The sequence below is a fragment of the Trematomus bernacchii genome, unplaced genomic scaffold (assembly GCF_902827165.1).
Source record: "Trematomus bernacchii unplaced genomic scaffold, fTreBer1.1, whole genome shotgun sequence".
Taxonomy (NCBI): Eukaryota; Metazoa; Chordata; class Actinopteri; order Perciformes; family Nototheniidae; genus Trematomus; species Trematomus bernacchii.
This window is the reverse complement of record NW_022987313.1, coordinates 5327209-5351361: the sequence shown is the minus strand read 5'-3', so window position 1 is coordinate 5351361 and position 24153 is coordinate 5327209. Positions and strand designations below refer to the sequence as shown.

General features: G+C 42.4%; 1 protein-coding gene across 2 annotated transcripts; it reads right to left on the bottom strand.

The window, feature by feature from the left end:
* Positions 1-358: 358 nt before the first annotated feature.
* asap3 (ArfGAP with SH3 domain, ankyrin repeat and PH domain 3) lies at positions 359-23030 on the bottom strand. Of its 2 annotated transcripts, none has more exons than XM_034122603.1 (26): positions 22654-23030; positions 19477-19549; positions 16985-17130; positions 15183-15257; positions 14145-14194; positions 13499-13613; positions 12315-12400; positions 11884-11959; positions 10730-10816; positions 10372-10481; positions 9495-9564; positions 9290-9377; positions 8882-8930; positions 7931-8097; positions 7611-7744; positions 7367-7458; positions 6970-7150; positions 5942-6027; positions 5718-5833; positions 5561-5628; positions 4658-4765; positions 4213-4432; positions 2836-3109; positions 2436-2640; positions 2155-2282; positions 359-1837 (listed from the first exon to the last, which is right to left on the bottom strand). In XM_034122603.1, exons 1-26 carry the CDS (start codon positions 22777-22779, stop codon positions 1825-1827), a joined length of 2943 nt encoding a protein of 980 aa, XP_033978494.1. In that variant the 5' UTR covers positions 22780-23030; the 3' UTR covers positions 359-1824. The 2 variants fall into 2 exon arrangements, with proteins under 2 accessions (XP_033978494.1, XP_033978485.1); XM_034122594.1 differs by having other exon boundaries at positions 2151-2282; positions 22654-23029.
* Positions 23031-24153: the final 1123 nt, after the last annotated feature.

Below are 24153 nucleotides of genomic sequence, written 5' to 3'. Positions count from 1 at the left end.
TTTTGCACAATCCAGCCTTTCAAGTGTGTATGTATTTATGCACTTTACTAGGAAGAGGTTTTTATATGCGCCCACACTCGCTGAATAATTTAGGTTATTTGAGCATTCAGCACTCTGTACCTCTGGGTCTGAAGCAGTGCTCTGGCTTTGAGTCAGTCGTAATACTCAAGTCCACTTTACTCATTCCACATACAGAACATATTATTTTAGAGACTGTATGGCACTTCATTTATCATGTTTTGTGTGTATTTACAATTACACTGACTTGACTTAGTATTGTTTATATTTGACAGTTACTAGTTATAGTCGTACCCTAATGTACGACTATAACAGTGTCACATTTATCTGATAACACAGCTTTCTTGTGATGTTTTTTATTAGTTTGCTAAAACACAATCCTATATGAACACTGATAATGCAACCGTGTCTACTCCCTTTTTTTCCTCTCTGACAGCCATTTAGATAACCAATAGAGACAAGACACATAACATTAAATAAGAGGATATCGAATAACCAGCAGGGAGTATCATTATGTGTAACAATCCTTTTATAGAGGACAACATATAAGAACACAGGTTATATATATACTGTACATCATTACATGTTCATACAAGTATGTACAACAATTTGTGTTAGTGAAATGTGTTACATGTGTGTACTGTATGTGTTACTACTATAAACACATACTACTCTGTTCTCCTCCAGAGCTCCTGTGTGTGTACAGTAAGTGCAAGTGTGCAAGTGTGTATCCTCTGATGCACACGTGTTCACCGAACAAATTACTGCAGCGGGGTGCTGTTACTAACAAGCTCTCTTTAAAAGTCATTTCCTGGTGGAACACAGAGAGTCTTTTCTTTTTTATAACACACTGTCGTTATTCCAGGTTCTCCAGAGACAGATGCATGGAGCCAGGAGAAACTGGATCTCCCACTCTGAGCTGTGCCCAGAGTCAAGATGGCTGGGCTAGAGTTTCAGATCTCTGCCCAGACGCCTGCCGTTTGGCCGCAGACTGGAAGGCACAGAGTCCCTTTAGAGTCCCAGGGCAGGCTGCAACAGACACTGGGCAGGTTTCAACCTCCAATCAAAGTCTCAGTATATTGCGAGTTAAAAGACTTAAAAGTTTCCGTTTAGAACAAAAAGCAGCTACATCTTTATTTACAGCAGCTGGCAGGGTACACACTTACAGCCCTGCCAACTCTTCAGAAGATATCTCCTCTCTGAGTTTAAAGTGCCTTAAAAGGGGGTTTCTCCCGGCAGGTACGTTTTTCTTCTAGTAACAAATCCTAGATCAGTATAGACAGCTTAAACATCTGCATTACATTGTTTAAAAACGATTTAAACGGACATTTAAAGGCAGTTTCTACCCAAGCCAAGTATGAATTTGTACCTGTTAATGGTTTTTCTGCAATTTAAAAAGGCAAGGACAGACCAAAAGTGGGATAATATTGACCTTGGAATAAGTGTAATAGGGCTCTGAAGCCCTTAGTTCCCTTATTGGTTTCCAGAATGAGTAAATGTTCAAAAGAAATCCCTAAAACAGCCATTTATATCCTCGGGTATCTCTTGGCTAGTATATCCGCATGTGGAAATATTCTCAGTTTAGTCAGAACCTCTAGTTTGAGTTAAATCCAGGAAAATAAAAGCATCCTCTCCTGTAGATTCCATCCACTGTGTGATGATGTTAAGTTCCCAGTAAGCATCCCATGCTGGTTCAGTTCCTCCGTCATGTTTCCATACAGTTCTCTCACACTTCCACGTCCCTTCAGTCTGTTAGTTTGTGTACATAGTTGACAGGAAAGGTCCCTGCCCTGGATGGGTCCCCTTCTATGTGGCCAACCTGTTAGGATAGAAATAGGTTACTTAATTAATCTCAGCAGGAAATTAGAAGCTAAATATACAATACATATAAAAAATACTTATTTATAATAACTTAAATAAGTAGGGGAGGTTTTTCTGTACATACAATATGTGTCAAGACATGCACAATGCCAGTGGTGCCGATTTGATTCTGATAATAAAAACCGAGTCAAGTCATATTTACGAAGTGAGCCCATGTGAAAAGTCCATCTTATATTTTTAACTTCCTGTTGAATCCTTCACATTGCTGCCCAGAGGAGAAAATGAAATCCAAAAGTTGTAGTTACACTTACCCACCAGTGGGGGTCATTAGTGGCCGTGACCACAATGATCTCATCTTTGAAAAAGGCGAGTTGCTCCGAGCTGACGGCCCTGCAGTCCACTAGAGCCTTGACACGCTTCTGAGGTGGCCTGCTGCCAGAAACCTGTAGGAGACATGTCAGATAGTTTCTAGTGTGCTAATAGCACATTTATATGAACTGTGAAATGTTACAGGCCTTTTCTGATTCTCCACAGAAAAAGGTTGCAATATGGAGGACTTCTAAAGGCAATAGAAAGATGTTTCTGTGTGACTGTACCATAGCGTTACTGCGGGATCGGGGGACACAGGTCATGGTGGGTGAGGCCTGTGGAGCAGGAGCTGGGGTGAGGCTGGAGTTACTCCCCACTAAGCTGCAGTACAGCTCCTCTGTGCTGCCCACACAGCTGGGAGACATCACACTACACTTCCCCTGGCTGCCCGCTCCACTGCTGGTCCGACGGTACGATGTGGTCTTCTCTGAACTGGAGGGGGAGGAGTCATAAAATATGTAAAATCAAACAAGGCCTCTGTCGTATAGAGTTGTTTCCAACAGTCCAAAATAGGCACAGCTGTATCATTGTTTTCATCTTTGAGGTATAGAAGATAACCTGAATTGTATTTTTTCAGAGACCCTTTTAAACATAATCTGTTGACCAATCATAGCAGTGCTTTCTCACCTGACAGGCCCTATGCGACCCTGCGAGGATGTAGGCGTGATGCTGACTTGAGACCCAGCACCAGCACCAGGTGGGCCCCCCCTGAGCACCACTGCCTGTCCGTTGTGAGGCCTGGGTGCCCTCGCCCCCTGGCCCTGGTTCTCTGTTTTCGGAGGAGGAGGACTGTGTCTAGCCTGTGTCTGAGGACTGGAGGATTTGGAGGGCGGGTTAGAGCACCGTCGTGGAAGGGGGTTACCTTCCTGTGTTGTGACCGAAATCTGGGGGTCAGAGCGACCTGTGGAGCGGAAGAACAATGTAAAATAAATATTATTATTATTAATGTAAAATAAGATCAATACGAACAAAAATGACCTTTAATAAACCCTGTATGTGTTATTTGAGCTGGCATCATGCATCATCTTTCATGTAAGCAGGCACTGATGCAATCATATGGCGCATTTCCACCACACGGTCGGCCTCGGCCACGCTCGGTACTGCTTGGCCGCGTTGGGCCTTAACAGGGCCGGCTCACTTCATGCTGCGCTTCCATTACAGTTTAGGAACTGGGGTAGTTACTATAGTAACGCAGTGTAGGCGGAGCCGTGACGTCATCTTCATTGAGAACCCCAGTAAAACAACACAGCCGTTAGCTGTTAGCACTCAGAGCTCACAGCTCCTTATATATGTTCAGAAACTCGACAAAAGTTAAACAAGTACACACCACAGACTGCCTGTGTCATGGTGAATACAGTCGCTGCTTTATTTATGTCTGTATAGGCCATTGTTGTGAGTGTGGACGGTCGGAGCATATACTGCGTTAGCTTAGCCAATCTCCATCTAGAAAACACGCATTTTAAAAGGTTTTTCGCCTGCCGTCTGTCTGCAAACTTGCCAAAGCATTAATTCATGGTTTTTACTAACCGGTATCAGTATGTTGTTACTTCGGCATCATTTTGAAACGTGTATTACAATTAAATCACGGTCAAATATGTCCATCTTGTTGTAGTTGTAGCCCCCTTGCCAGCGATCCTCTCTCTAGTTTAGCATACTCAGCCCTGTTTGTTGGCCCCGATAGAACCACAATTTTGTCGGGCCAGAAAAGAGTTGAAAAAGTGGCCCCGGGCCGGGCCGGGCCGGGCCGGGCCGTACCTAGGCCTAGTGGAAGCGCAACCAAAAACGGGCACGGCACGACACGGCACGCTTAAACCGCGCTCCGCGCCATGGTGGAAATGCGCCAATAGAAACAGGTTGAACAAACCATTATTTATTTTGGCAGTATTTGCACCTGCTTAAATCGTATCGTAAATCAAATGTAAGTGAATGCAACCTTATTTAACAGGAACGGTTTGGATGTTGTTTTTAAAGCAGATAAGCAACATTTATACCACAGTAGCTCACCTCTCTGGATGGATTTAACAGGCAGTGGGGGGGGCGCTGGTCGTGCAGAGGGGGCGCTGTTGGCTGGAGGACTTTTGTATAAGAAGTCTAGATTCTCATATGTCTGACAGGGCCTGCTCCCAGCGTTACCGTTGGCACCGTTCACACTCCAGCGGGCAAAAGCAGATCCACTGCCTCCAGTTGAGGGCGCAGGGGAGCGGTTTTTGGGTAATGGGCTCACCTGGAAAAAATTTGAAAGAGGCACAAGGTTCATTTTTAGTTTAGACTCAACTTTAAAAAAAGGAAATGTGTATATATAGCCTTTTTCTTGCTAGTAGAGGATATTTCAGTGGAAAAGGTCCTATAAGGCTTTTTTGGCAGAGAGACAGAGTCAGGTGTGTGTGTGTGTGTGTGTGTGTGTGTGTGTGTGTGTGTGTGTGTGTGTGTGTGTGTGTGTGTGGTTTACCCTGTCATCCAGGTCATCCTCGCTGTCATAAAACTCCTGGGACTGCGTCTCCCACATGAACTCCACGTGGATCTGAGAGTTGAATTTCCCACTCTGTGCCAGCTCCAACTAAAACACACACAAACACAGATGTAGGGGTATTTAATAATTCTATATTAGCAGTGGGATATTTGGAGAACAACACAAAGGAAGAAGACTTAAAGTGCAGGATTATAAACATTTCATACAGTGTTGCACACATCCTTAAGCAATATTGGGAAAATCTATCAACAGAAAACTCCCTCCTGACCATCAATGATCAGTCATCAGTGTGACCTTGGGTTAAGCAGATGTTTAAAAAAAATCAACAACAATTGGGAAAGAGCAAACCGGTTTTTAATGAAATCACAAAAAAAGGTCTCTTGAATCCAGAGCAAGCCCAAACTATAGCTTCCAGATATATATAAAGAAAGAAAATCTCATTAAAAATGAAATTAATTTAGCGAATGAGTAAACAGGGGGAATTTTAAAGCTGCTTATGTGTCAACCCATAACCCTAACCATAACAAGGCTGTATACGAAGGTTGTGTATAATCAAACAGGATATTACAACGCAGGTCTGATTCAGCAGGGCAGATGGCCGGTAAGAAAATAAAACCAGTTTATAAATGATACACACTGGGACCTGATGAGGATGAGATTCCCTATCCTGGGAGTGAGTCCTTAGCAGCGCTGTGCTGCACGGGGAGTTATTTCAAGGTAGTATTTCCAGCTGTTGAAATAGTCTTGTTTTGTTTCTGGAGTTGGCTTTCTGGTAGGCATTTTAATGTTGCAACTTGATTCCTCAGTTGAATGCACCTTCTGACTGTGTGTGTTCTTGGAATATAAAACTGCATAAAAAAAAAGGAGAAAGTAGGTTCTCACCAGCTCCACACACTGCCCGTGCTGCAGCCTCCGTGCTAAATCAAGGGCCGTCTCTCCGGCAGTGTTCACTATGGGAGATTTAAAAGAAATACATTGTTTACGTGTTTATTGATTTGACTGGGTGAAAGATAAACAGAGTAACCAGAGTTAAGGTTACCTGTTTGTAGCGCTGCCTTTGCTTTGAGCAGTAACTTGAGAGACTCCGGCTTGTGATGCAGAACGCTGTAGTGAAGAGCCGTGTTTCCTTCTGCTGTTCTCTTCTCCAGGCAGTTGCTGTATGAGTGAACATACAGTATTGAGAAATGGCCAACTTTCAAACAATACTGATGAAGAGCTTAATCCACTTAATGCAAAGTAGATAGGATACTGTCAGTGTCTGACCTGTTCTGGCAGAGGAAGTCCACCAGCCCCAGAGAGCTCCTTTCCTCCAGACGCACAGCAAGATGGAGAGCGGTCTCTTTGATCCCCTTAAACAGGAAGAAAAGAGCACATAGGAGGCCAAATGAGTGACCCTTGAAAGAGGTTAAATCTATCAAAACTGTTTTGCCAGGTTCACTGTCAGTCATGGCCTCAAGTGGCTGCTTTTCGTTTTTGACAATCAAGGCTTTAGTTATGCATACCAGAGAAGCTAATGTCAGAGGTTGAAGCTGAAACAATTCATTTGTAAAAGCGTGCCTACAGCTTTAAGCATTATCTGTTTATGTGAAGTGCGAAAGGAGGGGCAGAAGAAAGACATGGAAGTGCCTGCGTAATTCAATGAGCTGGTCTCACTTGTTCTCAAGAGACGTGAACTATGACCTAAAAGCTGAAATAATAAACGAGGGCCGTCCAACACAAACAAACACACACATAATACGCACACACAGTTAGTCAGCAGTGTTACACTGACTCCTTATGGTGAGCAGGAAGTGTATGACAGGCAGGGTAGAATATGATTTAAGACGAGGCGTTGAGCAAAGACAGTAGAGGCGGGAAAACAAGATGAATGGGTGCTAAGAGGAAAGGGGAGGAAAGATTGAATTAGAGACTAAAAGAGAGGGGAGGGCCTCGGATTTATCCACCCACGTGAACCATGCACACAACTGGACAATTAACACATACTTCACATACTGCAACTATCCCCACACACCCATTTAAGAGGATTTAAATCTATTTTAAGCTATAGGCTAAAGAAACATGTTAGTGACTTTTTGAAAACATTGCAAAAATGTATGTGTAGCTACTGTATGTAACACGTGGGGTGGGGTGCCTTGTCGGGATGCAGCTGTCATTCATCCTAAATGCATGACATCAGTGGGAGTTTGTCAGAAGATGATGTGAATTTATCACATCCATTTCGACCCTTTCAGGACGCAGTGCATGAAAAACGCTAGCGTGGGAATCGACTTGTGGATGTAAATGATCCTCACCTGTCCGTCAGACAGTGTGAGGGGTTTGGAGAGGTCCCCTCCCTCAGCGTAGAGCTGGAGAAGAGACGCGAGGTCTCGGCTCCTCACAGCGTCGTACAGCCGGCCGGGGTCGGACTCTTCTCTGCACAGGACATACCGGCGCTCAGCGTACTTCGCCACAATGTACGCCTTTCTGGCATTCCTGGTCAATCAGAATCAGAATCGGTTTGATTACCAAGTAGGTTAACACATGGGAGGAATTTGCATTGGTATAAATTGTGCATACAGAATACGTTTTTTAAATGTTACTATTATTAAAGTTGTTTATTTTGTCTAAAAAAAAACAATCAATCGCCAAATTCTTGTGTACTCCTTTTGAACACTCATATTGTTAGTTTGAAAGAAAACAGGGACTCACATGTCACTTTGTGGCAACGGTTTGACGGAGTCATTTGGAAGGCCCGCCTCCATGATATCGTTGAATCTGGTGTTGCCAATACTGACGGCCAACTGAAGAGACACACAAAGTAGCCACAAAGATGTGACATTAAATGAAAGGCAGATGGTTAGATAATGTCCGTAATTAGGAAAGCCTGACAAAATCCATGTGGACTGTGTCTGTTATTGCGTGAATCGTGTGTTTCCATGTGTGTATTTCGTACAAGAAGCTCAGAGGTGCTCAGCAGGTCCAGAGTGAGAGACTGGATCCTAGAGTAATGGACTCCCAGCTCTCTGTGGATGCCTGAGCACTCGATACAGGTCAGGATGCCCAAATTGGTCGACAGCCATGTTGGATCTGAGACATACACACAGCAGAATAAATCAGTTAGAAACCAAATCACCGCTCCACAAACACAGCTTGAATTGATAAATGTTCTTTCTGAATATTGTCAAGTTCATACAAAATAAATTAAACCGGTTGTAAAACATTATCAGTGTTTCATTCATTCTGCACAAATCATTAAATCAACGAGTGGCCGACCATGTGCTCCACAGTCAGCGCAGGCCTCGTTGCCAGGCATGTGTCGCAGCTCGGCGATGATGGATCTGGATAGTTCCTGGAGACCGCTGTCCTGGACGTGGAGCTGGTCTCCTACCAACGCTGTATTCAGGGCCTCCTCCTTACTGTTCTGCAACACTGACACCCAACTAAAGCAGAGGAGCAGACATACAGAAAAAAGTTCATAAAAGAGCCTAAATGAAAACTCCCAAGTCCTTCATGTTGTCATGGCTTAATTGGAGCGAAAGTCACAGAGTTTGTGGCACCACAGCTAAACAAAAGATTGATCATTTCAGTCCTTTCCTCCGAAGATCAAACAAAGTCCAGCATGTGTTATGCATTTGTATTTGCTCACTTGTCTAGGGAAAATAAATCATCATCATGCTTACTTTCTCCATTTCATAAATACTCTACCACCCAGGCAATACTGAGCCGGACCTTGTGGCTTTGATTTCCGAACCTCCAGTACTTTTCCCTTCAACCCATCTCTAAACTCACACAGCAGCACACCAGAGGATCTGCCTGGAGGCCCACACACGAGGGGAGGGTAAGGGACAGAAAACCCCACATGCACTCTCCTCAAACCCCACATCACAAAACACAAAGTTCCCTTGCTCGCAGTCTGTGGCTGGAAAGTGAAGTCCCACCCAAACGCAGCTGGGCCAAGGGGCTCCGAGAGGACACATTTTTCTATCTGCATCACTTTAGTTTCTCTCCTTTTTTGGGGTTGTCAGCTCTTTGCTGCTCTTCACCAGACACTAAAACAATCTTTTATCATTAGGTCCCTTCTCTTCTTTCTGACTGCTATTTGACCATGCAGACCTGATCTAAAGTAGATGTGCATGACATGTAACAACCTGCTTACACAAAGAGAAAATACAAAAGGCGAAGAAGCTAATAAAGTGAGTAGCCTACAGTAGTTTCAACACTTACATCATACATTCCTGCTCGTCATCTGTCTGGAAATGGTATGTCCTGTTATCTATTGAGAAGAAGAAATGGTGTTTAGAGGTTTATGACTAGAACAAATTGAAGGCTGGAGGATTTCTTTAATCTTCACACATGTACACACAACACAGCACTGTGAAATGTAGAATCTGCGTTTAAACCATCCTTGTATTAGGGGCAGCTGTTAGCGTCCGGGGAGACAAGCCCACAATCCCCCCCTTGTCACGTCACAACAGTTTATTCACACATTCATCCCAAATAAATGCGTCTGATCCTAATTTCTATTAATGTCGTGGCCAAACAGACACGCTTTCACACAGCTTGACTGCACATTGCTCTTTATGTTTTCAAATGATGACATGTTAAGGGTCAAACGTTAAGGAATGAACCTACGAGTGACCAGGTCAAAGGTCCTCCTGTCCTCTGGGTTTGGTCGCACCTGACAGGTCAGCAGGTTCAACTTGGCTGGCGGGCGGTTGATCTAAATACAAGACACAGATGCTAATGTCAGCATGTATCGGAGAAGTTGGACAGATTTCAGATGACACTCTGATCTGAATCTGACTGCTTCGTGGCACTTTAGTTCATGTGTCCTCACCGTGCTGTGGGAAATCGTCAGGCAGCCAAACTTTACTCCACACTTTCTCTTCTGCCAAACCTTCCTGATACTGCAGAGAAAAAGAAATGAGAAAAGAAATACATTACATTTTATACATAAACTATTGTCATGACCTCATCCACCTGGCACATGGTAACACTTTTATCTCCTAATGCACTGCGCAGAAACCATCTGTGGTGTGCATTAAGAGATAACAGTCTTAACATGTACCCCATCAATTGTTTAATGGTGATCTACACACTTCTTGCCCCGCTCACTACTCTTCCGGTGCTTCCCTCTTGTTTTCATTATCTTGATTTAATCAGTTAAAATAGCTGAGAACGTGTTCTGTTTTCTGTCAGTGGCCTGAGGAAAACTGGCTCTACCCCGTCTCCCATTCATCCGACTGAACTACATCCCCTCTCCTTATCACGCTGTAATCTAGCGCTCTGTGTGTGTGTGTGTGTATATATGCGTCTACGGGTCGTGTGTGCATGACGCAAAAGCTGGATCCGTTCAGAAAGTTCCACAGGAGGGGCCCCTGGTTGGATCTTCATCTCACAGTAATGAGGAACAGACGGGGAAGACAACGTTTGAACTCCCCCTTCTCTTCTTCTCCATGGCCTACTTGCTTACTCTTCTTTCAGCTCTGATCGCTACTCCCCTAGCAGTTACTTTGAAAACTTTATAATTTGTTTAAAAAACTAAACCAATAACTTTTGCTAAGTTATGAGGCATGAGACATATTAAACTACATGATTATTTATACTTTACATCACTTTTTTGTATGTGTGTGTTTTTAATTCCTAATACAATACGTGTTTTATAGCTGCTCATGACCTGACATTTGGACACTGTAACTGATGCCTTCACCCACCCGTCACTCTTCTTGAGCAGGAAGCCAGATTTCTCCGTCCCATACTTCTTGTTGCCCTGTGGTTGGTGGATGCTATACCCGTTGCCAGAGTTCTTCCTGTTCAGGTACTCCTGGGATACAAACAGAGATTAAGGACTTCACTCCAAAGGCTCTAAGCCAGCTTGGAAAATTCAAAACATTTGTGGCAAGAAAGTAATCTGACAGCATCAACTGGTAATTAAAGCAGTCTGCTGCTTGGCTCTTTTGAAAACACATTTTGTTTACATACCAACAGAGTGAGCTGAAGATCTATAGTGTGCCAAGTCAAGGTACGTAATGTGTAATGAGTATAACAATGATGCATTATGAATAGGCATACCTCTTTCCCCTCCACTTGCAGAAGTAATCTGAGAGAATCCCTCAACTGAGTGAGTTGTTTCACCTCCTCGTCCTGATCCAGACGCACCTAAAACACCCACCAAGAAAGTTATTCAATACAGCAATACAAATGTAATTAGTTGGAATAATCACATGTTTTTGTGTGGTCTCCCAGGTTCATTTGATCAAACACAACGTTTTTTTCTTTCGAGAATAGGGTGTGGAAAGACAATACATCAGTTTTGTGAAATGACCTAAATAATGCAGAACAGAGCTCAGTACTGGGGTGTGTCGTCCGCGGAGGTTGCGCATTCTGAATTAAAGCAGCAGCACAGTGACCATTCATGCATGCAACCAAATTCAGTTGAACTGAAATATTTTAGCATTTTTCCAAGGAGCCATAACACAGATTCTGTTGAATTTCCTTCTTGAGGCTGAGGTCTGGCATGTCTGAGCGGGTCTCTGTTCTGCCTATGCAGAACCAGAAAAACCTCTAACGTTCCTTCTATTACAGCTAACTGTCTGTTTCCAGGGCTCGATCCAGCGGAGGGACTGGAAACCCGTCGGAGTGGTTGGAGAAATAGGTGTGCACAAGGGAAGGAATGAAAATAAGGGATGCTTTCACTTTTATTTGTTCAAATGGGGGGGGGGGGGGGGGGGGGAGCGTTTCTGGGAAATTACGGCAATAAGAGTTTCTGCCTCTGGGCTAAGCTTGGGGGGGGGGGGGGGGGAGTTTCAAAGGAGGGGGGAGTGACTGAGGTTTTGGCTGTTGTAAAATAGTTTGGAGAGCAGGAGAAAAAGTGCTACAGGAGGTACTAAAATACAAAATGATTTAGTGTAAGATAGTTGTACTGCTTTCTTTCACACAGGTTTTACATCTTGTGACGAAAAGACGGCTGACAAATGATGAAGAAATGAGTGTGTGTTTGTGTAGGAGGATTTAGGATATGATAACATCATTATGTATATGAATGTGTTTTTTGCGACACAGTTTGAGTCAGTCAGGACCTTTGAAAACATATCTTCTTCTGAAATCATAACAAAGCTGAATAACAAAACTTGCAGACATTAGATGACTAATATGCATAACTTTAAACACTGAAGAAAATAAAGCCGCTGGACAGACACGTCAAGCAGCAGCTTCTGTGTATTTACCGTGTGAACAGAAGCAGCGAGCTTCTCGATGAAGGGGGTAAGGTTCTCTGCAGCTTTTAGCCCATCCTGAAAGAAACTGAGAACAGAAGAAGAAAAACTGCTTAGTCATGGTGGTACTTCAGTCCAAACATCATAGTTCACACCAACCAAAACATCCCATGCTTAAGCTGGATAAGCAACTCTGTTCCCACATAAAACCCCTGTATTATTAAAACGGGTAAATGGTTAACAGCGGTAATAATAGCTTGTAGATGGAAAGTAAAACCAAAGAACCTCAACTATTATGTAAAATCTTTCAATGAAACCCTGAGGTCTATATGTTTTGAGTCCAGGGAAAGGAAAAATATATATTTCTGGTTCTTATTTTACATCTAGCATGAAATGGCAACAAGACAAAAAAAGAGTCAAACGTGATGTTGGCTGAGACTGACCTGAGCTGTGCCTGGAAATACTTGATGAGGCTCTGGAGAAGATCAGGGCCCTGACGCACCTTGAGCTCCTGGATCTTCAAAAGATACTGGAAGCATAAACACACACTGTTAAATATAGCTGCAGAAACGGCAGCTCTCCATGGAAAAGCCAGATGGATATATTAACACATGAAGCCTGAATATGAAAATGTTGCCTCAAATAAAGCCACAATTTCTCATCAAATAAAGCCACAATGTTTCCGTCCCTATAATTTAAAGGCTCATCCTGCACTACCCATCCTTAATATGATGTTTTGAGCATGTTTGTTATGTGTGGCTTCTTCCTTTCATATTGTTCCAGAGGTCATCGCCTTATTTCAACTCTCCAGCCAGTCAGTGAACTGTGTAGACCGAAACTAGGAAAAAGTATTAAAATATATGAACAACACAGACGCGTTGTGCAAGCTTCACTGTGAATTATTTCTACCCTGCACACTTTCTCTGTGTGGAAGGAATGACTACAGTGTCTTCGCTCCATAAAACCCAAGCCTGTATCCATCTGGCTCTTTGTAGCTGAAGCCGAGGCGGTCTCAGTGAAGTGTTTCTGTCCTGTGTATATTTGTTTGAGCGTGTGTGTGTGTGTGTGTGTGCGTGTGTGTGTTCCTGAGTGTTTTTATGTATGCAGGGTGAAGGAGACAGAGGGACAAAGGGGTGGAGCGGTTTGCAACAAGTGGAAATACAATTTTTTTCCCTGCCTCTCCTCTTTGCTTCAACAGCTGGTCTTGGTCAGGATTATAATTCTTTTCTCAGGGTTTTCTCCAGCTACATGTATGTTAACGCTCTTAGACTACACCACCTGTATAAAACAGCACTGCCAGTGCATTTCACAAGAATTTGCCTCCAATTTGGCTTCAGGTTAGAGTTATGACGCATTTCCATCTGCCTTTGAACTGCACTTTCTACTGCGTATGACCAAGCTCTACTGCAACTGCAAGAGGAAACCAATTAAACTCATGGATGACTTTCCAAATCATATTTTTTCCATCATAGGAATTGCTGGAGAGACACAAAAGGGATTGACACAGGCCATCCAGTCGACCATGGATGAAATATGAAATCCACAAGCAGACCACCCATGTGAACTAAATCACCATTTCAGGTTTGTGAAAGGTGCCTGGGTATTTTGACTGGCACTAATCCCTCACCTCACACATTTGCAGCTGAAAGGACCTTCTCTCCCTCTCCATGTCCTCCCCTCCGTCTGATCCCTCTGTCCTGATCAGACCCAGCTGCCGCGTCTTCTCCTTCTCCAGCTTCCCTCTGATGGGTGGGGAAAGCATAAGGAAAAGAGCAAACGTAAAAAAAAAAAAAGAAGGAAGAATCGTATCCCATGTAATTTCACAAGTCTTTCATCTTTAAAACTTTCTGTCTGTCATGATTAACTTTTGGAGCATTTTAAGTGTTTTATTTCCTTCTTACTCATAGAGACAGCAGTGAGAGGAAGATTGATGAGAGACAATAAGGAAGGGGGGGGTGCGGGGTGAACTTTCCTTACAACATTATGAAACACTTGAAACAACTGCCCAATGTTAGAATGAAATCAAATGATGGCTGCAAAGTGCAATGCCTCAGTTTTTCTCTCAGAAATGTAATGGAGAAAGGCAATAGGGAATGAACTATTATCCTATTAACCTCTGATAAAAAAAAAACAGCAAGAACTGTGAAACTGCAAAGTGATTCTCCTTAGGCAATAACATCCCTCTCAGGCGTAAAGGTGAGTAATTGGACACTAATCACATAATAAGCAGATATACGAGTGTTAGGTAACAAATTAGACGTATGGTTAATTACATTTTTATGTCATACTCCTTCCAACTCTTCTCCATCTGTTTCTTGAGCTCCTGCAGAAAAGAGAAGAGAAGTTTAAATTGTGTGGTTCAATACATTTAGGTAAAGCAGTATATTACCACACCGTTTATCATCTGCGTAGCCAGACAGAGACGTGATTACTCACATTATGCTAACTAATCTGCTAACTGGCTGAACAGGATTTCAGTAGCGCGTTGCCTTCCTCACAGTTATAGTGAAGCAATGTTCAGCTGTCGAATCAGCTGTTTGAAAAACAGGGCAGTGACAGAAGCTCACAGGAGCATTAGCGTGTTATTACTCACTAGTCTGTCGGCATGGCAAATCTAAAGGAAAAATACAGAGCGAGACAAATCGGTGCAGTATTGAAACATAGCTCAGTCTTACTCATAATCTGCATAAACAGCCTCATCTTATCCAATATCTTAATAGGCTCAGCTGCGTCTGCGACAGACAGACGTGCTTAAAGAGGAAATCCATCCTAAAACTGAAAACATTGTGATATTATTTTGGAGAGTAAAGTCAACATCTACTGTATTCCTGAACTGCAAAATGCCAAACATACTAATGAATTCAACATGGCTCCTCTCGTAAAGCTTGGTCCTCTATTCACTGGAGAGCAAGAACAAACCTCGATATGACTCTTCGCTCTTTGAAAACAAGACAATATATAGTTATTTTACTGAAATTCTATGATTGAATGTTATCTCCTCTAATGTAACAGTCTACATTAGAGACCATTTATAACAATTGCTTGTATTTATGGGCTTTTGCTGAGTTAGAGGAAGCTACAAGCATACATTTTGTCTCACTATTGATATAAAAAATAATCTTATATTGTTGATTAATAATCAACATCACAATGCCCTCCTTTACTTGTAAACCTCAGGATATGTCTCCCTGACACGACAGCCTCACAACAGACTGGCTATTTGCTATTGAAGTACAAAATTAAACAGAACTGTAAAATGTTTAGCCAGCAGTTTTATTATCGAATGAATTTGTAATTAAATGTAGACTCACTAGTCTGCTGTCCCGGAGTTCTGACTTCAGCACATTTTCCAAAGGAAATGCCATGATGTTGTTGAGGTTTTGTACCTGAACATGTTAAAAGAAAATCATCAAAAGGAGTTAAAAAAAAAAGCAATCCACACAATATCCCAGGTGTCTTATGCAGTATGAGATAAACACTCACAATGCACACATCTTCTACACACTCTTATCTCCCTATGGACCCCCATTTCTGGGAATAAGTAAGGAAAGCTCAAAAACATGGTGATTCAGTCACTTTAAACTAGTGATTCATCAAAACAAAAGACTGGATAATAATCTACACCAGTTTTCATCCAAAGCATGACACAATTTATTTTATTACCGTTTTTGAAGTGAACCAAGTCTATTGGGAAACAGAGTTGGAGAATGAATCAAAGAACATCTAAAACATACCGCTAATAGGTTTTGCTTACAGTAAAACTCAATGACCACAAAGCCCCTTGGAAATACTTCACATCTTTATACTCAGACATGCAGTATGACTACATACATGATGTACAAAGTCTGTAGTAACTGCAGCCTTTCCCTGGATCCTTGTGGATTTGATCTTAACATAAATAATGTCCAACCACTTCCGTGAGCTGACTGCAGAGCTGACCTTCATATATTGACACAGAGGCCTGGAAACTGGTCAGACTGTTTTGGTTGACATCCAAAAGCTGAGGTAACTAGTAGATCATACATCGAGTACTGACACGGTGGAATAACCCACTCTCAAAGTGTCAACAACACATGTACGGATGACACAGCTCAATGCTGTTTAAACATTGGGACAAGTATGCTATCAGACACGGCATTAAAAGGGACACGCTCCGCTCCTTAAATCCCCCTCCTGTGAGTCTTCTGGACCCCATTTCCTCTTAACATCTGTAAAACCCAGGCAGGTCTTTTTTTCTTAAGGAAGGTTCCTAACTAAGCGGATGCCATGATAAGAGCTGTTCAAATTCTCTAAGAGCTAAGGAAATGAGCTTCAATGCTTCTTTCTTATCTAATTTAGTACAGGAAACACCAAAAAAAAGGTAATGCTGTCCCTCAATTGTATGCGTCAGCAACATTTAAAAGGGATTTAACAACTGACGTGACTGTTTTATTGTAAGCTATGCATTCATTTAAAACATGCTTCTTTGGAGTTGTGGTTCTGTTTAAGATAGGAATCCTTACTTAAACTGTCCCTCATTGTCACTGTACTCTTTTTCTATGTGTTATAAATAAAGCTGCTTAAAAAAAGAAAAAAGCCTACGTGTAAGTACAGTCTTAAACTCTCCTTTAAACATATTTTATTAACCTCATGACGTTACACATCGAGTTCAAGGCAAAGTAGGTTGAAAAAGACAAAGGAAGTCATTTCTTTGACTTTCCCACCTCAGCCCCAGTCTCCCCTGTGAGGCCTTGATTGACACATCGGAGGGAGTGTGTGCGACGGTGTGTGTTGACTCACACATGGAGGTCTGGGATAAATTATCATCACCATAGAAACTATCAGTGGGAGGCTTTCAGACGGCCCCAGCTTTTGGAGTCAAGAGGTGCTAGCATGCAGCTGTTGAAAACACTTTGTCCTTTGCCATTGTGAACACACACTTCAAACATCTCAGGGGGAGAGATTTGGGGTTTCTGTCACCTGATGTTGTTTTAAATAAACTAAATCCTTCCTTGTTCCCTCAGTATTCTAAGGTTTAGTGTGTGGTTTGAACTCTCTAGTAAAGACAGCTAATTTGAGGAAGCCTCTATTTTCCCTTCCCCTTTTTCTCCACACTTCTCTCCTCTTTCCTCACCAGATTTTTGAAGAGGGCTGTGACCTCTCTGGTGAACACAGCCAGGTTGAGGAAGCCTGTGGAGACTTCGTTGTTGTCCTGGGTCAGGTGGCTATTCCCCAGATTCTCCAGCACCTCAACATACTGCTCCTTGTTCTCCACATGGGCTGCAAAACAACACGCATTCACATAAAATAAGTATTGACATAGAAAGTTAAAGGTTACTTAGACTTGAGTTGCATGTGGGGGATAATCTTAACATGGCAGATTGACTTGCTCTGTTGCAGTGAGAGTATTTTACCCTGACATGTGGGATAAATTAGTCCTGGTTTCCACCCATCCTGGAGCTGGAGACAAGCTAACATGAGGGCTTATAGGTCACTTTACCCAGGGTCATGACCTTAGTAAGGTCTGTTTTATTTATGTAGGAAAAGGCTGATGTGGAAAATAATCTGAGCTCTAGTCGGCACCACAAAGGTTTACATTTCACTAAAAGAGGTTTTACCCTACAGCTATTTTAATGTTAGGCTTAGACAAGGACATCAAATAAACAGACGTTACGATTTCCAAGCCACATGGAAATAATCGTATTCAATCCAAATACAACCAAAGTCTGTTTACTGTCCTATAGTAACATTCCGGCTGACTTTAGGAAACCCCAAAATCAGATTTATTTATAGCTGTGGATTAAAAATAACAAAAAGTATGGAGGAGCATATGGCCCAGACATCTGCAGAAGTGTCGCAAGCAGACTAAACAGAATAAGTAGAAATAAGCAGAAGTAAGTTGTCTTTTTTACTCCAGTTTCCACCCCAAGACAAATATAAAATGGTAAACTGGCTGTAGCTGGAAGACAGACCGACACAGTTTTACTAACGGGCTGAAAAGGAAAGTCAAACATTTTGTGCAACAGAAAATCTGTGTATTTAAGGAAAGTAAGCACACAGAGTGAAAGATGGAAAACACAAAATCAATGGGGAGCAGGAGAACAGAGCCATTATGGCAGCATTCAAAAAGTATAATAACAACTAACATGCATGCATCTATCAAACAACAAACTGCTGAGTCACAGAGGAGATGAGAGGATGATTTTACAGCTGACCTTTAACTACCAAATACCAACAGGGCAACTCTACTCTTTCACTCCTCTGCCAGAACACACACGGACTCGTAGGCCACAGCATCTTGGCAGAAAAGTGGTACTTAGCGATTTATGGGAACAGAGATGGAAAGAAGAGATGTGTGTGTGTGTGTGTGTGTGTGTTTTTGCACGTGGGACAGAGAAACGGACCATCGGCGCAGTGAGGGGGAGGAGTGGGCGTACGACTGGGTCTGAATGCGTGGTGAGTCAGACCTTCAATTAACATCAGGACTGATTAAGGGGTTCAACAACATAGTGAAGGGGAGGGGAAGGGGGGGGGGGGGGGCTTCCATGGTCATATTACTGGAACTAACCCATATGATTCTCGTTAGAAAGAAAAAGTGAATACACATGGAGAATAAACATGGATCACTTCTCTGCAGCCACAGTGTTGCTGCTTTCTGGTTGCCTAATTCTGGGCAGCGCTCTGACTCACTTTTACTAAAAACTATGAGTTGAAACCTCAAAATGGGAAGCAGACTTGTAAGAGAGTGCAACAAAAACAACTTGAGGATATGTTGAGCTAATCCTCTCCTGTGCATTTTTGAGGTGAACACTCACATCTTGTGCATTTTGACTTGTAATGGATCCAAAGTTATTTGAATGTTCTGTAGTGACGCATACAATCTGACAAAACATTCACTTAATGACCCAGTTGATCTGTGAGGTCACTGCATTGCACCCCGTTGTTGCCGAAAACCACACATACCATTTTCTTTAACACAGACGCACACACATACACCACAAAACCATACACTCTGTATGGATATAAACACAATCACCCCACATCCCACGCTCTCTGGTCCCATAACAAGGGGCCTCACTCATAAACACCGCTGCCCACATGAGCCTCATGATGTCATCTCAAGGCTTGTACAATGAATTATGCTGAGGCTCCCCTATGCACTGAACGGCTCATCCTGCCAAAACAGAGAGTGACCTTTACCTAAACACGACATGCCGTGTTGACATTGCTCATGAGTAGCGACAAACATCCTTATGATAAGCAGTCAAAAGTTGTGCTGGGAATAGTAGTTTGACAAACCAATCCCAACTCAAGGTCCACATACTGTTTTCTTGGTGGAGCATTCTTCTCTATCAAATGGCGTATGTGATGATAAAATCTGCAGAAATGCAATTAGATATGGATTAAATTGAAAGAGTTTTGTCAAACTACACATTTCAAGGACAAAGATGAACTCTTATAGCCAACATTGATATGGACTAGGAGTCCTCTGGACGCTGTGGATGAAATAATTTCAGCTACTGATCCAACTGACCAAATGTCATCTGCCGGTTTGTTGAGAGGCTTACTTGAACTAGTAATGCATTATGTGAATGAGACTATATTTAGTGAGCCAGAGATACTTACAGAGTCCAGAAGTGTGTATAGCCTTGATCATCTTCTTCATCCTCTGTAGAGTTGTGTGGTCCATCTCCAAAGACTGCCATAAAACGAGAATAATGAAAAAGTGAGACAATGACAGGGTTGGACATTTTATATAATGGAAATAATGGCTAGTACTATCAACTAAATAACTATAAGTTTAAGCAACAATAACAAAACATCCTGTAAATCAAATGTTGCCATACAGTAGGCTTGCTTGATGATTTGCCTAATATTACATTCAGAGATAGCAAAGGGATAGCTAATGGAAGGTATAAACAGTAAAACCTCATCCTTCAATCATCTCCTATCAACATATCCTCTTATCGTCGAACCATACAACATTCAAGCCTCCCTCTTGCCAATGTTTAGACTATGGGTTACAATCTTTCATAGATTCAGTATAAACTTCTCAATTATGACGATGTTTGACTAGTGTTACTGTTCTCAAGGCTTACAGTAGGAATGCGTTTGTGTGATATATGCTTATTTTTCTCACGGCGTGACTAAGGTGAACAGGTGAGTCAGGACTTACGAGCAAGACAATCGTCTGTCTTGTGTTGTCATGTACAACCCTGACTGATGTCATGGAATTCATTTCCCTTTTTGCAACACTTTTTCACCTTTTCTCACATGATTCAGGGCAAAAGGCAGACAGTCAATTGGCGTCATTGAAGTTGGACAATCAATCTCCCAAACCAAAAGGGTTGTAAACTACTTCCTGTTTATCCACAACACACAGGCAACTTGTTTGACTGAGCTAGACATGCAGCTCCACCTACATGGCACTAGAAATAGCTTTAATGAGGCAATAATATAGGCTTAACACAGGCTCTGCCTAGTTAGATGGTGTTGCTTACATGCCCCAGTCCTCGACGGTCAAGTCCACTCCCTAAGTGTTAGTTCGCTAATTAAAAGGTGACGTGGGTTTGGGTAACCCTGCAGACAATGAATGGGAAAGTGATTTTGTGGCGACTGGAGATGGGAGTTGCTCGCTGATGCTGTGGCTGCAGTTTCCTCAATTTAGTAAGTTGGTCGGCAGACAGAGGATAAACAGTGGAAACAAGCTGGTGCAGGTTAAGGAAACAGGTTGTGTTTGTTGAATTTAGTGAAATAAATGATGGCACAAGGACAAACCAAAATACAGACAACCCACCCTTCAGTCGAGACGGACACACTGACACACATCCCTTCTGGAGAGGTCAATGAGGTCCACCCTACTGATGTAGAGAAACTTCAGTATCTTTTACAGAGTCTCCCTACGCCCGTATGCAAGCTTATGATCACCTGCTGTCAGGGTGTGTGCGCGACTGATATGTGATCCTTATTTACTGCATTAACTAGCATGACATAAATAGCTGTAGGAAAATCCACAGTGTATGATTTCAACATGTTATCCATAGTAGAAACCTTTAGATCTGTATGAAAAAACTCAAACAAATTATAGCTTACAGCTGTAGAAAATGAAACCAGTCCTTATCCCCTTCGTTCTCCTTTTATCATCGCCTCTAATCAGGAGTAATAAGTAACAAGCAGCCGAGTGTGTGTCGGGGTAAATGGTGTGTCTGTCTGCCGGCCGGCTGCAGTAAACCACACACATGCCCACTCATTGCCTAGCCATTAATCAAGCTTGTCCCTGCTAAGCAGACTGAACATTATAAGCATAGATCTATCTATAAAGGCCAAGGGACTGTCGCATTCGGGTCTGTGAGTCTGTCTGTGTGTGTGTGTGTGTGTGTGTGTGTGTGTGTGTGTGTGTGTGTGTGTGTGTGTGAGTCTGTCTGTCTGTCTGTGTGAGTCTGTCTGTCTGTCTGTAAATGAGCACATGTGTAGGATTCCCACATGTCCCTCCCCAGAGTAGATATTCCAGCTATGTATTTTCCAGTGTGTCATTGCCATAAAAAGGATATTATCCCAAGATAAATAGATCAGACAGCTGTGTAAAACTCTTTATAAGCCCTGGACGCTGCTGTCTCCATCTCTGCTCAGAAGTCAGTTTCCAGCCAGAAACGTCTTAATGGAAACCTTTCATCTTTCACAAACTTTCTAAGACTTATTATTGAAAAATGTATCAACTGGATACAATGCATGGATGCAACCATTGCATAGAAAACGATGTGATCTTCCCCAACATGGCCCAACTATGGTGACTCAAACTGATGTGAGCTCAGCTGAAAACAGACACACATCTTGAGTTACAGTAGAACAGTGTACCATAGTGTTTATGTCACAAGGAAGACAGACACGGAAGGATCGACTTGTGTGTACACTTGGATTATTTGTTTTATGGCAGAGTTCATGGCTGCCAACCTGTTTCCTTCTTTGCCGGGAATGTTTGGGAAAACACATTTCAAACAAACACTAACAGACAAGCAAATTGGCTTTGAGCCAAAGCACAAGTTCAAACAGAAAAAATGCAAGGACTATAGCTTTCACAGATATGTTTGCAACCATGGACAAATGTCTGTTTACACTTACAAGAACAGTACCACATTCTGTCAAAGGGCCACATTTGATTCTGGCATGTCTTGAGAGTTGTCTGTAAGTGTCCAATCTCAGTCCGACACATATGAGGGGCAAGTATACTCTCTCTGTAAACTACATTACCTCATGTAACCTTCACTTTTCTGCACCACATAGAAAACACAGACAACTTGACAACCTGTAGTGTGCAAAAACAACTGTGAGATGTTCCAGTTCAGAACCAGAATATTAGTCCAATGGTCTCAAAGGTTAAAAGGAGAGCACCAGTCACTCCCAAATCAGCATACCACAGACATTCATGTCAGAAAGTTTTCCCCAACACCAGTTTGTGCTTATTAAAACACACTGCACCTGTCCTTCAGTGAAAGTACCCTGTTAGCATTAGTTAGCTTTTACAGCTTGAAATGACTGTTTTGTCAAAACCTCGGGCTGGGGCAAAGACTTCATGTTTAGTTTGTCTCTGTGCTCACCTGAAAACACCTGCAAATAAACGTTTTGACGACATAAGGGCTCATCTTCACATTGCTGTAAACCCCCTAAAGTTGTTACATAAGAAAAGTAAACTGGCTAGCCTACAGGTGAGTGTAACCTCCTTCAGCCAGCCAGGCATTATGGACAGGTAAACAACAGACAAAAGGTGCACGTTTCCTTGCACCACCTTGCCTTCACATCTCTTACCTCCTCCACGGTTGAAACTGTGTTTCGACAGTCGCTCATTTTGGACTGGAAACTTGAATTCCCCGGCGAAGACATATCCTCGTTTGTGAGGACCACGAAGTCCGAAATGCTTATTCGCTCCGGCATGTTTGGAGCGAGAAGGGTCTGACAATCACTGAGAAGAAACGTGAGGCAAAGTTTCAAGCGCGCTTGTAATTCCACTTTGTAGAAAAATAACTAGTTGATTCCACCATTGTGTGCAAGAACTGAAAAGAGACAGTATTCCTTAGAGCACTGGTCCCTAAAAAGCGTGTTTCAGGTAGAAAGTTGTCTAAAAGCGGACCTGTGTCCTGACCGAAGTTTAGGCTCCACTCTGTGAATGTGTGCGCGTGGAGGTGCGCCAGCGCGCTATTGTCCGCCCCGAGAGGGAGGGAGCAAACTTCATCATCACGTGGGAATGTTTGTGCTTTCTGGCACTCGGCAGAGAGAAAATAGAGTTTGTGTGTGTCCTCTTGCCTGCTTCTCTTTCATTCTTATTTCTCATTTCTATGCAAACTGCAGAGAGTCTGCAGTGTGGTCGCCATGGTTATATATAATACCTCATTCAGAAACTAAACTGAAGGGGAGGATTTTCACTGGATGAGGTGATGGTGGTGCTTTGCAAGAGCATTTGCACTGAGACAGTTCATCGAGTATCACTAAATAATATTATAATTCACAGCTTTGATGTTTTATTAAAAGTTTATTGTAGATAAAAAATGAGTACTTGCACACATGTATCACATCTGAGGTGGTGCTTTTGCAGCTGTGCAACTGCCCTTTAATCAAGAGTTTGGAGGTATAACGCCCCTGGCTATCCCTTTGGCTCAGGCTCCAATGCTTCTTCCTCTTCCTTTTCATCTTATGAAAAGACATTTTTCATTGAGGGAGTTTTTCTAAAGACTCTCCCACTGACCTCCTCCTGAAAAAAATCGGATAAAGTGAAAGAAAAAAAAAGAGTGCATCAAAGATGAAAAAAAAAAATCATGAGTTGTGTTTAGAACATAACTCCTGCGTGCCTAGCATTGTCAAACCTGTCAACTCAAAGCAGAGGGTGTATCACTGATCCTTGCCTCGGGGAGAGCAGTGATATGATACACTATTATGCAGATAGGTGATTTTAGGAAGCTATCAAATACAGTGGCTCCCTTTTGGTTTAACCACAAAACCACACATTTGCCTACATTAGCTTTATGAAGGGACATTTGTCCCAGCTCTATTAGGACACTTGAGGGTATTATAACCACAAAAACAGACTCACGTTGTGGGGAAAGTTTGTTTTTCTGTTCTCTGTAACTACTTTTTTCTGTCAAACAGTGAACAGTGAATATTTGATGCTGCGTTTTAACTATGTGCACTCACAGTGGTGCTATGTTCACATTCACAAAGATAGTCAAACTCCTTTTTGTGCTGCAAGTCTCTTTCCTAACAAATAACTCTAAAAGCACAAGATTAAACATCTAGACATACATGCACACAGCC

What these genes read in the sequence shown, in the direction of transcription:
- asap3 (XM_034122594.1), bottom strand. Translation starts at nt 22,779, where the DNA reads ATGCCGGAGCGAATAAGCATTTCGGACTTCGTGGTCCTCACAAACGAG. An exon ending in CAGTTTCAACCGTGGAGGAG is followed by an intron (nt 19,550 to 22,653) that starts GTAAGAGATGTG and finishes GTTTTATGGCAG; the next exon opens with TCTTTGGAGATGGACCACAC. An exon ending in AACTCCGGGACAGCAGACTA is followed by an intron (nt 14,195 to 15,182) that starts GTGAGTCTACAT and finishes TCTTTTCTGCAG; the next exon opens with GAGCTCAAGAAACAGATGGA.